The sequence below is a fragment of the Balaenoptera physalus genome (genome assembly GCF_965194825.1).
Source record: "Balaenoptera physalus genome assembly, chromosome: 18".
Classification (NCBI taxonomy): domain Eukaryota; kingdom Metazoa; phylum Chordata; class Mammalia; order Artiodactyla; family Balaenopteridae; genus Balaenoptera; species Balaenoptera physalus.
In genome coordinates this window covers 70,322,314-70,339,927 of record NC_138899.1, presented here as the reverse complement: position 1 = coordinate 70,339,927, position 17,614 = coordinate 70,322,314, and the positions used below count along the sequence as shown (strand labels likewise).

Sequence of the window (17,614 nt, the reverse complement as noted above, 5' to 3'; positions counted from 1 at the left end):
ATTAATTAATTAATTAATTTAAAAAAAAAATTTGCATTGACTTAAGAAGAAGGACCTATTTCAGTGGACAGTAATGATTGGGGAAGGCTTCTTTTAGGAGACGGAACCGAAACAAGTATAGGCACACTGCGTGGGATCAAAAGAAGAAAAAAAAAATCAATCAACCCTAGCTTTTTTTGTGAAAATTAAGATTTAAAACAACAGAAAATACCTTTATATTCTTTATTATCTAATAAAGCAAATATGGACATAATTCTATGTTAAAAGTTATAATCTGTCTTTGAGCTCTATATATTACTCTTTTTTTGAGCTCTATATTTTAAATTTAAAAAGTTACAAATGTTTCCAGATTTTTCAATAGTCTATTAAACAGCTCTAGCACAGGAAGAAATTGAAATTTTCTGATCCAGCCAGCCTCTTCCTTGCAGTGTCACTAGAAACTCTATGCCTAATTCTTTTAAGGTTTTGGGACCAGAGGAAGTGACACTGAGGTATTACATCTGCTCCTACACTGTGTGGCCACTTTACTTCCAATCAGCATCTGTTTTCTTGACTAAATAAATCAGGATCTAAAATTTAAGCTGTAATCTTACAGCTTGGACATGCACTGTTTCTTCCAGTTTATAGGATATCTGAGACAGTGCACACCCATTTTCTAATCAGAAAACTAAAACTCAGACACAAGGAAAATTTATTTGTTCAGGTTTATAACACTAATAAAAGACAGAACTTAAATATAAACTAGTTCTGCCTTCTGTCCCCTCACTCATCTAGAGATGATGAAAGACTAATTTGTCTGACCTCTCATATTGCTTTTCCTATTGACATTTTTTTTCCTTTCAGTCAAATTACAGGAATTATTTATATTTAAGATTCAGGATCTCAGGGTTTCAGGTCAATGACAAGCAATTTAAATTATAACAAACTGCATAAAATTAGAAACTTCCTAGAAAATCAGAACTTGCTGCAATGATATTTGTTCCATTTGGAAGAGAATACTTTGTTTTGTCTCCTGACTTCTTTCCTGTATCCATGACAACTCTGTTTTAGGACAGGAATGAATAGAATTGAGCAAATTGTTTTCTTTTTCTATTTCCTTTGAAAAATAAACTTACAGTAGAAGATGAAGACCACTTCATTTACTTCCTATCTTGTACAGATACTCTGAGGGAGAAAATGTTCTGTAATTCCCAAGTTATCTGTTATTTTTATTTACCTCTTTTTTTATGTGCTAAATGTATCGTAGAATTTTATAGTGTTAAACTGCCTTAATCATTAAAGTTCTGTTTCTTCTTTGCCCCTCCTTCCCACATAACCTGCTCATGTATTCATTCAGTCATCTTTCCATTTAGTCATATATTATTGATGAGTCCATATTTCATGACATGTACATGCAGATCATGTTGGATACAGAGATGAATAGTGATTGTACCTCATTTAACGAACTTCACATTCTAAGAGAGAGAGACTTATTAAAAGGAAAAGAGAGGGAAAAAATCCATAAGACAGTGTGATAAATATTATAACGCCCAGAACATTTGAGAAATTGGGAGAAGATCTCTTAGTTGTATTGAGAGGAGGGAATGGCAAGAATTACAGGAAGAAGAAATGGCACATATAGAAATCCTGAAATAGCATGAGTCATTAAAAGAACTAGGAAGGTTTTTCTAGAACATAGAAAAAGTATGCTAAAAAGGCAGTAGATAAGGTTACAGAAGTAGACTGATATCTATATATAATGTTTGGCTATTATCCTGTCTATTAAAAGTAGCCGTTGAAGAAATTTAAGTGTAAATAACAGTAATGGCAAAGCGAAAAATGTATCAGAAGGATGGAAGATTTGAGGGAGGCAGAGAAATTAGGAGGCTATTGTAATTGGATGAGAGATGATTAAGGCTTGAATTAAAACAATGTTAAGTAATGAACAAACAGATTAAAAATATATTATGGAGGTAAAATTGACAAGACTGATGATTAATTTAATGTAGGATGATCTTAAAGTCACATTTCAACAGATTGAAAAGTGAATAAAGCTGTGTGGGTAACTCAGTGATCTGAGGTTATCTTGTGCTACAGAGCATTCACATCCTACCTAGGATATACTCTTTGAGGCAACATGCATCTTATAAATGGTTTAGGCATGGTTTAGGCTTCTCCAGGGCCACATCTCCCCCCTATAAATTGGTGTCTCAAGGAGTAGGAATGCCCTGGGGACATATGCCTAAAACAGCAATGCTGTTAGGATTTTGAATCTTTAGCCAGGAATTAAGTATAGAACCTCGCCTGAAACCTTCATGCTAAGCCAAGATCCTTAAGAGAGGCTGACATGGTTCTAGTGGGCTCTCCTTGGTATCAAAAGAAATAAAAGCAAATACTTATCCAAGTTAGGTCTGTTGGACTCCTGATTAAGACCAGAAATGAGGTAACAGTCAAAGAGTACTAAATATATGAGAATGAAAGCCACTATGTATGAGAATCAACAAGGAAAAAAACAAAAAAATTTAGATCCCCAGGGACTACCAAGATTAGAATTGTGAAATACAGGAAATAAAATAGCACAAAATTGAATGAATAAGAAGAGACCTTCAAAATGAAGAGGAAGATTTGAAAAATCAAAAATTATAGAATTTAATACAATTTGGAAAAAACTCCATGTATTAATGATTCATCAGATTAGACAAGGATGAAGGGAACCAGTGACTTGGAACATACATTTTGAAATTTTTCCCAGAATGCAGAAAGAGAAAGAAATGAAACATGAAGTGATATTAAGAGATACGGAGGTAAACTAAGAAAGTTTAGTTTACAAATCATCAGAATTGAAAAAGGAAAAAAATACAGAGTAGGAGAGATGAAATATTTTAGAAGATGATTGTTGTGAATTTTTAAGAACTGATTGAAAATAAGAATACAGTGACACAGAAGTCACAATGTACCTCAAGTAGGCTAAATAAAAAGAAACCCATACTAGATACATGGTACTGAAACTGGACAATGCCCAAAATAAAGAGGCAAAAGCACCCAGAAAGAAAGAAATGATCATCTACCAAAAGGGAAAATTAAAATAACAGCAACAAGGACTTCCCTGGTGGCACAGTGGTTAAGAATCCACCTGCCAATGCAGGGGACATGGGTTCGAGCCCTGGTCCAGGAGGGTCCCACATACCGTGGAGCAACTAAGCCCGTGTGCCACAACTACGAACCTGCGCTCTAGAGCCCGTGAGCCACAACTACTGAGCCCGTGTGCTGCAACTACTGAAGCTTGCACGCCTTGAGCCTGTGCTCTGCAGCAAGAGAAGCCACAGCAATGAGAAGCCCGCCCACCACAGTGAAGAGTAGCCCCTGCTGGACACAACTAGAGAAAGCCTGCGCACAGCAACAAAGACCCAATGCAGCCAAAAACAAATAAATAAATTAAAAAAAAAAAAAAGAATAACAGCAACAAAGAAAGCTAGAAGAAAGTGACATAACACTTTCAACGTTTGAAAAAAAATAATTCTCAATAATTGTATATGCAACAAAAGTATTTTCAAAAATTATTGGTGGGTGTGACGATAGAGTAATTTTGTGACATTTTAACTTACTCCGGTCCCAACCTTTGTTCCCCAGTTCAAAGGAAGCCATAAAAATGCAGCACACATTATAAGCACTGTACCAGAGGGAGCATAATAGACCTCATTAGCAAAGAATTTTAAATCACTTACTTGTTCTGATCTGTCTGGTGACTCCCTGGAAGAATGGCTTAAAAGATTTGTTTTATTTTGCCTAACCTGGGAGTGGCCTGGAGTGAGAAAAAAAAAAAAAAAAAAAAGCTGATTTCCTGAGGGCATTTGTTGAAGACATTTATAGGCTAATATCTTAGACCTCACTGCCTGAGGTGATAGACACCTCAGCTGCCTGAGGTGATAGATAACAGTTGAGGCAAATGATAGACACACCAAAAAGCTTGGGAGGAGCAGCTGGGGAGTGAAATGTACACAAGGGCTTTGAAAGGCTCTGACATATTCCTGGAAATGTAAAGGGCCCTGCACACGCTTAACGTTGTGTTCATGCTCTGGAAAGACCTGAGAAGGCCCCAAACTCTCATCTTTTGCTGACACTGGGACTCTATGGAAGCAGGAAGTAAATGCAAAGGTAGAGTTGAAACCTGCCTGGCTGAGTGTTCAAGGGCTGTCCAAACACACACACAGCTGCTTGAGAAATTCTGGGAGATTTTTTTGGATTCAGGCATTTAAAGAAATCTCTGTCTCATCATTAGCTGACACTACATAATGAAACAGAGACTTCAGTGACCACACATGACAAGGAATACACACTTAACAAAATTATTTTAGAAAAGTCAACTCAAGTTTCCTCAGAGGTCCAAATGTAGGACTGAGGAGGGAGACCCACGTCTTCACCTAGGATTACGTATTTCCTGAGCAATTACAGCAGGCAGATCAGGAATTGAGTGAAGGTGCTGGAAAGAGAATGGTTAAAGTGTGGACTGGGGGTGATCCATGCTTGGGGGGAAAGGAGATAAATCTGAGCAGTGGTTGAAGGACTAAGAGAAGAGAGGGATCAAAGAAGTGGAAGTTGGAAGTGAGCTTATTTTTGCCTGGGGCCAGGGAGGGACGAGTGAAGGGGAGAGAAAGCACTTAGGATAGGAGATTGTGACCAGAGAGTAGATTGTTGGCATAAAGATTTACGATGTGAAGCTGATTATGGCCAGTGAGGTGATTTCCTGAAGTGAGGTAGAATTGAAGATTCTAAAGGAATCTTAGATTTAGGGATTTTTGGTTCCCCTTTAAAAGGTCAGAGAATTGTGAGGTACTGTGGTGAATGGTTTCCCACGTGGCTAATGAGGTCACCCAGAATGACAGTGAGTCAGATAAGAAGATGCATGGAAATAAAACATCATATATTAGTTGCTATATAACTCATAAGGGTCAGAGGTAGGAGGACAGACTTTCAGACAATTGATGCAATTTCTCTGGTGTGTCTGAGGCATGAGTCTCCCCCACCCCACCCCCTCCTCTGCCACCATGCCTCTTGGCTTTGCCCATCCACTTGTTCTACTATTCCTGAGAATAGTACCTATTAACCAGCCAGATGCTCTCTCCTTTCCAGCTGTCTTCTGTTAATCTATTTAAATGTAATCTGCACTAATTTGCACATATTAGATTTTTTCCTGGCTTTCTTCAGCCTTCATGCACTAGACAAAGCCATTGAACGAAATACTCTAATCTCTCACATCTCTTTTCTCTTTTGAAGACTATCTATAAAATATAGACCAATGATGTCATCAAAAGTTAATATTTGGAGTTTAGTCTTTCTTTAACTTCTTTTATTTTTCCAGCTGCCTCAGTGATTAAATTTAAGACTATCCATATGATATTTTGCCCTCCAACGTTATTTACATAGGAGTTTGAGCCTTTTTTCCCCAAGTATTGTGGTTTCTAGCAGATTCCCCTAACCGTTGTGTCTTCGAATAATTTATGTTGTCATTAACTTTCATGCTGAAGACTAGACCATATTCCCATTGGAATGTGCCTGTGTCCCTCTTACGTGATTGGAGAGAATACTGCTATGTGTTTCCAAGTGATCTCTCTACCTGTCCTACTGCTATGCAAGATTTTAGTGGTGCTTCCGTCATACTGCCAGGAAGTTCCCACTGGTCCTAGAGTGACAGTCATAATTTAACCAAAATCTCATCATGGAGTAACAAAATCTGTGTCAGAACAGACATGGATTTTGGAAAGATTTCTACTGAGAACTATCTTGAATTGAGTGCTGCTTGGAACTCATTTCAAGATAGTTCCATCTTAGAATTAAGAATCTGAGCATTTAAGTGAATTTTAGGTGTCAGTTAGTCCTATTGTCTGTATTAATTAAAGAAAGAATCCAGTCTATAGATTTCATAACATATGGTCATCCAGTTTTGTGTGAAAATTTACTTCCATGGCAGTGAATTTTGTTGTTTTAGCCATTTTAAAAACAGTGTCAAAAATCCTTGGTTTTTAGTGCATTAAATAACTTTATTGAATTAACTGAATCATTTGTTCACAAGGCACACTATATTTAAGAGGCATTGCTGTAACAATATAATGGCATATTTCTTAATTATATGATTTAGCTTTATCTAAAATTTATGCATAGTTAATACTTGCAATACTGAAATTTGATTATTGAAAAAAATTGGATTAAACAAAGCTATTAAGAATAATAATTCCAAAGATATTTTTCTTTTCAGATTGCTATGCCATGCTATGAAGGACCATATAGTTCGTGTTGCAAATGAAGCTGAGTTTATTTTGAATAGACAGAGAGCTGAGGATGTACATAAACATGCAGAGTTCGAGGTAAGGTTTTGGGATTGAATTAAATTCTGCTTTTCTGTTATAAGTCGGTTGTCACCAATGGTAACCTTACATAAGGTTTTTTTTTTAAGAGAAAAATTTCACTGAAGTCATTTCAGTAGTTTTTAAAAGCTTTAGTAAATGTCAAATACAGGGCACTTATTTCTTTTTACCTCATTTGCAACATGAAGAGACCCGTCCTGCCCTGTTCCTAACCAGTTGGTGGACTGAAGTTGTTCTGACTTATTCTTAAAGGCAAATACAATTTTATAATGCAATTCCTTTAGTAATTTTTAAGCATAGTTTACACACCATTAGATATGGGTGTAACAGTGGTTATATGGAGAAACAGTTTTACCATTCAGTAATTTATTATTTAATAATATATCTATCTTTATTTAGAGTGGCCAAAGATTATTTTAGTTCATATTTTATATTTATAATTGATATTTTAATGACAAATGAAGCAATGCTATTATATATGATATAAATGTAGATCTGCATGTATCGATCTATATATGGAAATGTAATAGTTGAAAAATCCTCATAAGTACAATTAACTATCATTTGAGTAAAGAACAAATAGCTGTCATTTCTATTTTATATGCAAAAACTAAAGGATGTTCAAGCACTATATATTACATACTAATAGTTTTTTAAGTTAAGAACATTATTCTTATATTTCTAGCATGTCAATAATTATTTGACATTATTTGTATTGTCCTAATTCAATAAAATTGGTTTCAGAAATATTGAGGTGACCTGGTGTTTGGCTTAGGTTGGACTTCAGTGGCCTTGAAAATAATATATAACTCCACCAATTTATTCTCCTGATACGACATGCGAACAAGTGTGGTGTGGCTGGAAGCCAGAGCCCACGGTTTCAGTTTTGATGAGGTTTTTATCTCAGTAAAGCAGCTCTCTTAGCCATGCAAGTTGATGTCCTAGGTCTAGTGATCTCTGACCTACCTAGCTAAAAAGCATGAGGCAGAAAAATAGCTGTTGTCGCTTTAAAACCCATAACCTCTGCTTCATTTGTCAGATGAGACAGCGCACACTTGTCATATGGGATTACACAACCTTATTTTGCAAAAAACGAACAAACATTTTAAACTCTGGTAAAAGTCCATTGACAATTAAGTGTTTGTCAAAATGAAGTTTTGTATCGCTTCAACTGTAAATAGCGTCGGATATTTATAACACTGGGTATCGTTCTGTAATTTGGATGACAAGAAAAGATTGAGTTCTTTGAATATAATATGTTTAGGTATAAGATATGTCAGAACTCTAGACAAAATAAGAATATTCAATTAACTTTTGACTTCTGTTAGTAAATAAGGTTTAGATTATTAACTGAATTCCCTGCAGAATCAGTTTTGAGTTGATCATATATCTACTAAGAAAATCAAGATATTTTGTGGGAATATAAGCAGATCAATATTTGTCATGTGAAAGCATTTAAAATAGATTTTCAAGCAGCTAGATATTAGTTACAAGCTCTAACATATATTTAACCAAGATGATATTAAGCTAAGGGTGGAGTTTCTCAACCATTTTTCTTTGTTGCTCCCCACAAGGAAAATTTTTAAATAGTTGTCATCCTAATCAGCCCCCACCTTGATTTATTGTATTATCATCAATATGCTGCATATCTATTTGTGTACCGTATATGCATCTGTGCTTTATACATTAAAAGAGTAAGGTTTTTTTCACACAACCCTAATACCAGTTTTTACCCCCTTGGGGATGAATGAGATCACTCCCGTTGATGATGCATGGCTAAGGGAGGTATAGAGGCTATGAAGGGGATATGAAGACTCAGGGTTTTCAGATTGTGTACACATAAAATAAATGCTAATGTAAACCTAATTTTGAGAGTATTGTCATTGTTACTTAACGAATGTGCATTGTTTTTTAACCCAGATGTTTCTATTTGTCCTTTTTAGGTTAAAGCTGTATTAGTAAATGCATTGATTGTGTGTATGTTTGTGCGTGTGTGGTTTACCAAACTTATATCACTTTTAAATTGTAAAAGATTTTGTAAAAGTCATAACATTTTACACTAGGACTTTTTGAGGAATTTCTGTATCTCTCATATAGGCCTGTAATTAAGAGAAAAAATGTATTTAATTTGAGATGGGTACTTCACAGTTAATTTTTTTTTTGGTTAACCACTGTAATTGTTAAGGAAGAAAAATGAAAATTTAATTTTACTCTCCAAGGAGCTAATGAAATATTAACCTCATTATGGAGGCAGATCATTGTACTAATTGGTGATTCCCTGTACAAAAAGATAAATTGGAAAATGAATTAATCCTTCTTAGGTTACTGTAGGGTTACTTCTCTGGAAGAGATGACTTGTGGTAGTAGTCTATATCAATAGATAGTTGAAAGGAATATGTTCAGACCTTACATGAAAGATTTTTACTTTGTAATGATGAATGTGAACTCATTATATGTATTTTTTTAGACGTACAAAACTTTTTTTTGTAGTTATATGACTTGTATTACATACACGATAACATTAAAATCTGCAGTCACTCTACCCTATACAAAAATTATTATACACAACAAATCAAACTTATGGTTAAAGAGATGTTCATCTTCATGTTCATGTTTGTATTGAGCCTTTTTGATACACAATGAGATTGATTACCTGTGTTGCTAATACCAATGAACTTGAATACAGATAGCTGACAGGACAACTGATTATTAGGGAAGATAAGATTAAGGTAGTAGTTATCATGAGAAACTTTGAATACATTAGATTCTAGAGCTAAGAGACACTGTAGAGTAAACCTTGTTTTAGCCCTTCATTTTACATATGTAAAACTGAATACAGTGAAAAAAACAGAATTTGCATAAAGTGTGAAATTAAATCCAGGTCTAAATTCCTAAACTACTGCTTTCTCTTCTACACCACATTGCCACTTACAAAATGGAACACTATATATTAAGTGGCAAGTTTTTGATCTATTTATAATTATCAGGAATATAACTCTTATTTTAAGTGAGATATATACTATATAGGTTAAAATAATAAGTAGGTTTACATTTTTAATAAATCATTTTGTTTCTAAAATGCTTATTTTTGGAATATGTTAAAATCAGAATTTCAGAATTGGAAGGAACCTTAAAAGTCATTAATTACTTGATTATATTACTTAATAATATTCAAATTACTTTACATATACTTTATGTATAAACACAAAGAAAGAACATATTTTTACCAGTTTGAAAGGTGATTTTATATATGTGTGTGCGTGTGTGTGTGTGTGTGTGTGTGTGTGTGTGTATTTTAGAATAAACTTTCAAAAGATTACATTATTTGAGTTTTTAAAATTGAATCGATAATTATTACCCTTTAACTCAAAGTTAAATATCATTTCTTTCTTACACACAGTAGAGGTTTATTATCATGCACTGTTTGTATTTCTTTGTAGTCGCAGTGTGCCCAATACGCTGCTGATAGAAGAGAGGAAGAAAAGATGTGTGACCATCTCATTAGTGCTGCGAAACATAGGGACCACGTGACTGCAAATCAGCTGAAACAGAAGATCCTTAACATTCTCACAAATAAGCATGGTGCTTGGGGAGCAGTTTCTCATAGGTGAGTTATAAAAAAACTAGAAGTAAATAGTAACTCATAGGTTAATTATAATAGTTATAAGTAAAAAAAACTATAAACTTAAAAATTCCTTACAAAATATGATTTTAAATTGTAAAAAATGGCTTAATTTTTCTCCTGAAATCTTTAGTAATGACTTTTGAGAATGGTTTAAAAGAAAATCTAAACTTTTAAAAGTAATCTAATGGAAATTTTTTCTAATTCATAATAATATATAATATAATACAAAATTTGTTTAGGCAAGTATTTTAGACTACCATCTCTCATATATAACATGGGTGTTAGTTATAAGAAGTGACTTGTTTTTAATCTTTCAAAGTCAACTCTTCAAATTATTAAATTTATATCATTCTTAATTTTTTTATGCACAAGTAATAATAATATAAGCATTCACTATGGAGAAGTAATACATTCTTTTAAATTTTTTTCTTCTATATTTCTCTATGCAGTCTTTCTTAGGAAAGTTTTCACCTCAAATTAGGGTATTTATGATATTATAATACAAACAAAACCAAAATTGGTTGTTTTTGCATTACAAGTGTTTTTCTTCCTAAAGTTTTGTGAGTATAAAATTGTTTTGTTATGTTTTGTTGTCCTCTGCACACTGCCTTCTAGAAAAATAGTAGTGAAGCAGGTCACTATATTTTGATTGCTAATGTTCTTCATTTATATATCTTCATTTTATCTTATCTCATTGACTGTTTTTATTAAATCTCTGTCTGGCGGAGTTCAGGGATTGGGTAAATGTGGACAAGACACTAAGAAAAATTCTGGTAGAAGTGATTCTGTTAGTTAGAGAAGAACATCTAGAATATGGCCAGGATATTATTTGACAGACTGTCCTGGGGTCTCAAGTATAAGACAGATTTAAGAAAACTTTATTATTTGAATTTAAAGTAAAATTATAACATAATGTCTTTAAAAATAGTTAACACTCTCCTTAAAAAACTGAAAATAGAACTACCATATGACTCAGCAATCCCACTACTGGGCATATACCCGGAGAAAAGCATAATTCAAAAAGAGTCATGTACCACAATGTTCATTGCAGCTCTATTTACAATAGCCAGGACATGGAAGCAACCTAAGTGTCCATCAACAGATGAATGGATAAAGAAGATGTGACACATATATACAATGGAATATTACTCAGCCACAAAAAGAAACGAAATTGAGTTATTTGTAGTGAGGTGGATGGACCTAGAGTCTGTCATACAGAGTGAAGTAAGTCAGAAAGAGGAAAACAAATACCGTATGCTAACATATATATATGGAATGTTAAAAAAAAAAAAGGTTCTGAAGAACCTAGGGGCAAGACAGGAATAAAGATGCAGACGTAGAGAATGGACTTCAGGACATGGAGAGGGGGAAGGGTAAGCTGGGACCAAGTGAGAGAGTGACATGGACATATATACACTACCAAATGTAAAATAGATAGCTAGTGGGAAGCTGCTGCATAGCACAGGGAGATCAGCTCAGTGCTTTGTGACCACGTAGAGGGGTGGGATAGGGAGAGTTGGAGGGAGATGCAAGAGGGAGGGGATATGGGGATATATGTATATGTATAGCTGATTCACTTTGTGATACAAAAGAAACTAACACACCATTGTAAAGCAATTATACTCCAATAAAGATGTTAAAAAAAAACAGTGAACATTCAATATTTGTTCCTTATAATAATAGCAATACCACCACATCAAACATTTATTAAATATTTATTGTGTGCTAGGCACCATACTAAGAACATCACATGGGTTATTTTGTTTAATATTCAGAACATCTCTATTAAGGTTGATACTGAAATTTTTTTTTCATATTACAATGAAGAAATTGAAGATTTCAGAGGTTAAGTGAAACTTAGATAGTATCACACAACTTGTACAAATAGAAGCAGAGTGTGTCAATCAGGGCTCTCCAGAGAAACAGAAAAGAACCAAAAGGATATATGTAAGACATAGATATAGATAAGATATAGCTATGGATATGAATATGGATATGGGTATAGATATATATAGATTTATTTTAAAGAATTGGCTCACATGCTTATGGAACCTGGCAAGTCTGAAATCTGTAGGGTGGGCTGGCAGGCTGGAAGCATAGGCAGGATTTCTGTCTTGGGGCAGAAATCCTTCTCCAAGAAGCCTCAGTCTTTTCACTGAAGACCTTCAACTGATTAGATGAGCCCCACCCACATTATTGAGAATAATATCCTTTACTTAAAGTCAACTGATTATAGATGTTAACCACATCTACAAAATAACTTCACAGCAACATCTAGACTAGTATTTGATGAAACAACTGAGCACATAGCCTAGCCAAGTTGGCGCAGAATTTAACCTTAAGACAGTACAATAGTACGAGCATTTTGCCCTAGCTATAGACCTTGTCTCTCTCTTTGTGTCATCTGAATTGGATTTATCTACTCAGTTATATATAGTGAGGACTATAACATTATATTGCTAATAATTCAACTGGTATAATGCAGGATATTGCCTTAAATGTATAAAACTGTACATGGTTTGGTTTTAATATTTCACCAGGTAATTAAAATACAGCTAAAGGACAGAGACTTCAATAGTGACAGTCATGTGGTAACGTGTCGAATGCATCCTCTGCTCAGCTTTCCCTTTATGATAGCTCATTAGATAGACGGGAAGACTGGCAATAGAACCCCTCAGAAGAACAGGTATCCTTTGTCCTTTTCTGCACATTAACTCCCAGGGCTGATTAACTGAAAAACACACAGCCTTTCTATTATCATCCTTTACTAACTGGGACACTGAACTCTAATCTTTCTTAGTATTTGATTAATTAATAAGGCTCAGTTGTTGGACTGCTTCTCCTTTTTGTCTTATTCACTCTCTAGGCAATTTTATCTAGTCTCATCGCTTAAAAAAATACCAATATATCAGTAACTCCCAAATTCTCCAGATCCTCTCCCTTATCTCCAGACATGTATATCTTCCTACTTGGTATCTTCCACTCGGATATCTAGTTGTCATCTCACACTAACGATGATAAAACTGAGCTCCTGAGATTTTCTCCCAAACCAGTTCCTCTTGCAGTCATCTCCTTCTTAGACATGGGGAACCCCAGTCTTACAGTTGCCCAGGACATAATTGTTGCTCTTATCCTTAACTACTCTTCACACATCCCATATTGAGCCCTTCAGCAAATTTTATTGATTCTGCCATAAAAAAAATCCAGCATTTGACTGCTTTTCACCATTATCTTTGATATCGCCTTGATCCACGACACCATCATTTTTCACTTGACTTATTGCAACATTACTTTCAACAGTCTTCCTGCTTCTGCCCTTGTCCTCCTAAAGTCCATTCTCAGCATAGCAGTGTGGGTGATTCTTACTAAAATGTAGAACCCTTTGCTCCTCTGCTCAGGAACCTCCAGAATTATACTGTGCAAGAAGGTAACCACTAGTCAGATGTGGCTATACAAATTTAATTAATAAAAAATTTAATTTAATTAAAAATTTAGTGCCATAGCTGCACTAACCACATCCAAGTACTCAATAGCCGCATGTGTCTTGTGGTTCCCATATTAGACAGCACAGAACATTTCTATCATTGCACAAAATTCTATTGGACAGTGCTGCTCCAGAGACTTCCCATGTCGCTGAAAGAAAAAACCTACAAGGACAAAGAAACGTAGCATGGTCAGAGAAGTCCATTCTGATGAGGAACCATTTGAACAAAGAGCTGTCTGAGCATTTCAAGCAGAGAGAACAGCATACAAAAGAAGGAAGTGCTTGGGCTGTTCATAAAGTAGTCAGAGGACAGTATGGCTGCAATGGAGTGAGCCATGGGGAGGGAAGGTACTGTCATCTGGCCTTCGTTAGCTCTTTGACCTGCTTCTCCTACTACTCTCCCCTTGTACTTTTTGTTCCAGTCACTGTAGCTTCCTGCTGTTCTTCAAGTTTGCACGATATGCTTGCTCTGTTTGGAATGCTTTCTTACAAAAAACCCATGTGGCTAGCTCTCCCGCTTTGTTCCAGCTTTAATTCAAATGTACATTCTCAAAAAAGTCTTCTGTAGCCACCCTGTCTAAAATTCTACTTCTTCCTCCAAATATTTTGTACTACATTCCTCTGCTTTATTTTTTTCCTTTTTCAAAATTTTATTACTAACATACCGTATATTTCACTTATTTATCAGTTGTATTGTTTTGTTTACCACTAGAATGCAAGCTCTGTAATGGAAGGGATTTTTATCTCTTCTGTCCACAGTGTTATCCCTAGCACCTAGAATAATGCCTGATGCACAGCAGGTGCTAAGTAAATGTTTGTTGAATAAATTAATAAATGAATGCTTGGTATATATCCTTTGATACAGTGATGCCACTGGTAATGGAATGGAAAAACAACTTAGTCTATTGTCTGCGACGCTTTTATATTTTAAATGAAATAATCTTATTAAATGACAAAAAGTACTTACCCCTGCATGAAATGACAGCTCAGGCTCGTCTAGAAAACAGGATGAACAGTTTCTACTTCATTGGGTTATTTTAATGGTAAAATGAAATGTTATGTGCAAAATGCTTAGCACAGCGTATGGCACATAGTAGATGTCTCGTATTTGTCAAGTCACTTTTTATGTTCGGCAGCTCTTTACAAAGAGCCTTTTCTTAAAAGACTTAATTTTTTTAGAGTAGTTTTAGGATTAAAACAAAACTGAGTGAAAGGTACAGAGATTTCCCATATACTCCCTCCCCCACACATGCGGAGTTTCCCCCCATCAATGTCTCCCACCGGAATGGTTCGTTAGGGATGAATCATAATCACCCAAAAGCGTAATCACCCGAAGTTCATAGTCTATCTTAAGGTTCCCTCTTGGTTTTGTGTATTCTATGGATTTAGACAAATGTGTGATGACATATATCCATCATTATAATGTCATACAGGGTAGTTTCACTGCCCTAAAAATCCTCTTTGCTCTGCGTATTCATCTTTCCTCTCACCCCATCCCTGGCAATCACTGATCTTTTTATTGTCTCCATAGTTTTGCCTTTGTCAGAATGTCATATAGTTGGAATCATATAGTATGTATCCTCTTCAGATTAGTTTCTTTCATGTAGTCATGTGCAAGTTTCTTCGTGGCTTGATAGCTCATTTCTTTTAGTGCTGCATAATATGCTAGTGTCTGGATGTATCACAGTTTATTTATCCACTCACCTACTGAGGGGCTTCTTGGTTGCTTCCACATTTTGGCAGTAATGAACAAAGCTGCTGTAAACATCCATATGCAGGTTTCTGTGTGGACATAAGTTTTCAACTCCTTTGGGTAGATACCAAGGAGCGCAACTGCTGGCTTATATGATAAGAGTATGTTTATTTTATGAGAAACCACCAAACTGTCTTCAAGGTGGCTGCAAGGTTTTGCATTCCCACCAGCAATGAATGAGGGTTCCTGTTGTTCCACCTCCTCACCAGCATTTGCTGTTGTTGGGGTTCCAGATTTTGGGCATTCTCATAGGTGTGTTGTGGTATCTAGTTGTTTTAATTTACATTTCCCATAATGTGGAATATATTTCCTATGCTTATATCATCTGTATATCTTCTTTGGTAAGGTGTCTGTTAAGGTCTTTGGTCCATTTTTTAACCAGGTTGGTTGTTTTCTTATTGTTGAGTTTTAAGTTTTCTTTAATAGTTCTTTATGTCAACAGTCCCCAACCTTTGTGGCACCAGGGACCAGTGTCGTGGAAGACAATCTTTCCATGGAACCGGGGCGGGGGGCGGGGCGGGGGATGGTTCAGGCAGTAATGCGAGTAATGGGGAGCAGTGGGGAGCTGCAGATGAAGCTTTCTCGCTTGCCCACCGCTCACCTCCTGCTGTGTGGCCCCATTCCTAACAGGCCGCAGACCAATACTGGTCCACAGCCTGGGGGTTGAGGACCCCTGCTTTATGTCATGTGTCTTTTGCACATATTTTCTCCCAAACTGTGACTTGTTTCTTCATTCTCCTTACAGTGTCTTTTGTAGAGCAGATGCTTTTAATTTTAATGCAGTCCAGCTTATCTATTATTTCTTTCATGGATTATGTCTTCAGTGTTCTAGATTTTCTTCTCTGTTATCTCTAGGAGTTGCATTTTACATTTAGCTCAGTGATTCATTTTGAGTTAAGTTTTGTGAAGGGTGTAACATCTGTGTCTCGATTTATTTTTTTGCATGTGGATGTCCAGTCGTTCCAAAACCATTTGTTAAAAAGACTGTCTTTGCTCCGTTGTATTGCCTTTGCTCCTTTGTCAATGATCAGTTAACTATATTTATAGGAATCTATTTCTGGGCTCTCTATTCTGTTCCATTGACCTATTTGTCTGTTCTTTCACCCATACCACATTGTCCTGGTTACTGTAGCTTTATAGTAGTTCTTGAAGTCAAGTAGGATTAGTCCTCCAGCTTTGTTCTTCTCCTTACAGAGTCTTTTAAAGTAGTTTCCCATGCCACTTAGTCACCCTCTAACTTGAAATATACAGTTATAATTTATTTTTTTTAATCATTTAATGAGCAGATAACTCTTCAGCTCCTATTTGTGCTAGCATAGTGGTGAGCAAAACTGACTTGTTCCCTGCCCTAACATAATTAAATTATAGTCTAGTAGAAGGGGCTGATGCTAAACAAATAATTAAAGCAATAAAAGATGTTAATAACAAACTTTGGCAAATGCTAGGAAAGAAAATATAGGGTACTGTGAAAGAGAGAGTATAGCAGAGGATCTTTATTTTATAATTTTTTAAAAAATTAATTAATTAATTAATTTTTTTTGGGGGGGGGCTGTGTTGGGTCTTTGTTTCTGTGCGAGGGCTTTCTCTAGTTGCGGTGAGCGGGGGCCACTCTTCATCGCGGCGCGCGGGCCTCTCACTGTCGCGGCCTCTCTTGTTCCGGAGCACAGGCTCCAGACGCGCAGTAGTTGTGGCTCACGGGCCTAGTTGCTCCACGGCATGTGGGATCCTCCCAGACCAGGGCTCGAACCCATGTCCCCTGCATTGGCAGTCAGATTCTCAACCACTGCGCCACCAGGGAAGCCCGAATCTTTATTTTAGGTTAGGGATTCAGGGAAGACTTTCGAAGAAGGTCGGTTTAAGCTAAGTGCTGAAGGGATGAGAAGGGGACCGTCAGCAAAGGGTAGGGTGTAGAACATTAAGGAGAGAAATATTACAAAGATTCAGAGTGTAGAAATAATAAAATGAACAGAAAGGGGGCTAGTATGCCTAGAGCTTAGTGAGCAATGGGGATAGTGGCTTGAGATGAGGCTGGAGAGGAACATATGAGCCAGATGATTTAAAGCCTTGTAGATCATGTTAAGGATTTGTGACTTTATCCTAAGTGGCATGGAACACAGTGAAGGGTTTTGAGTGGAAGAGTAAGATGATCTGATTTATGTTTAAAAAGATTAGTCTGGCTGCTTTATGAAGACATATGCTGGAAGAAATAGGAAAGTACGGTCACCCACTTTATAGCTGAGTTCACATGTCACCCTTGCTATAGCGTTTCCTGGGTTCTCTATCTTTCCTAAGCCTGCCTCCTCATATTTTGTTGTTATTATCTGTATTGCAATTATCTATAATATATTACTTAATATTTTATAGCAATGTGAATGTGCCTGTCTCTTCCAATAGACTTGTAGCTTCCTAAG

The 17,614-nt window shown here is 35.9% G+C and overlaps 1 protein-coding gene across 8 annotated transcripts in view; it reads left to right on the top strand.

Moving 5' to 3' along the window:
* NBEA (neurobeachin) overlaps positions 1-17,614 on the top strand; it is a 610,070-nt gene that overhangs the window by 298,889 nt on the left and 293,567 nt on the right. For all 8 annotated transcript variants that reach the window (XM_082435483.1, XM_082435487.1, XM_082435484.1 and 5 more), the window contains 2 exons: positions 6,233-6,341; positions 9,782-9,948. In XM_082435483.1, coding sequence (XP_082291609.1) covers positions 6,233-6,341; positions 9,782-9,948 — 276 coding nt within the window. The remainder of the gene's footprint in view (positions 1-6,232; positions 6,342-9,781; positions 9,949-17,614) is intronic.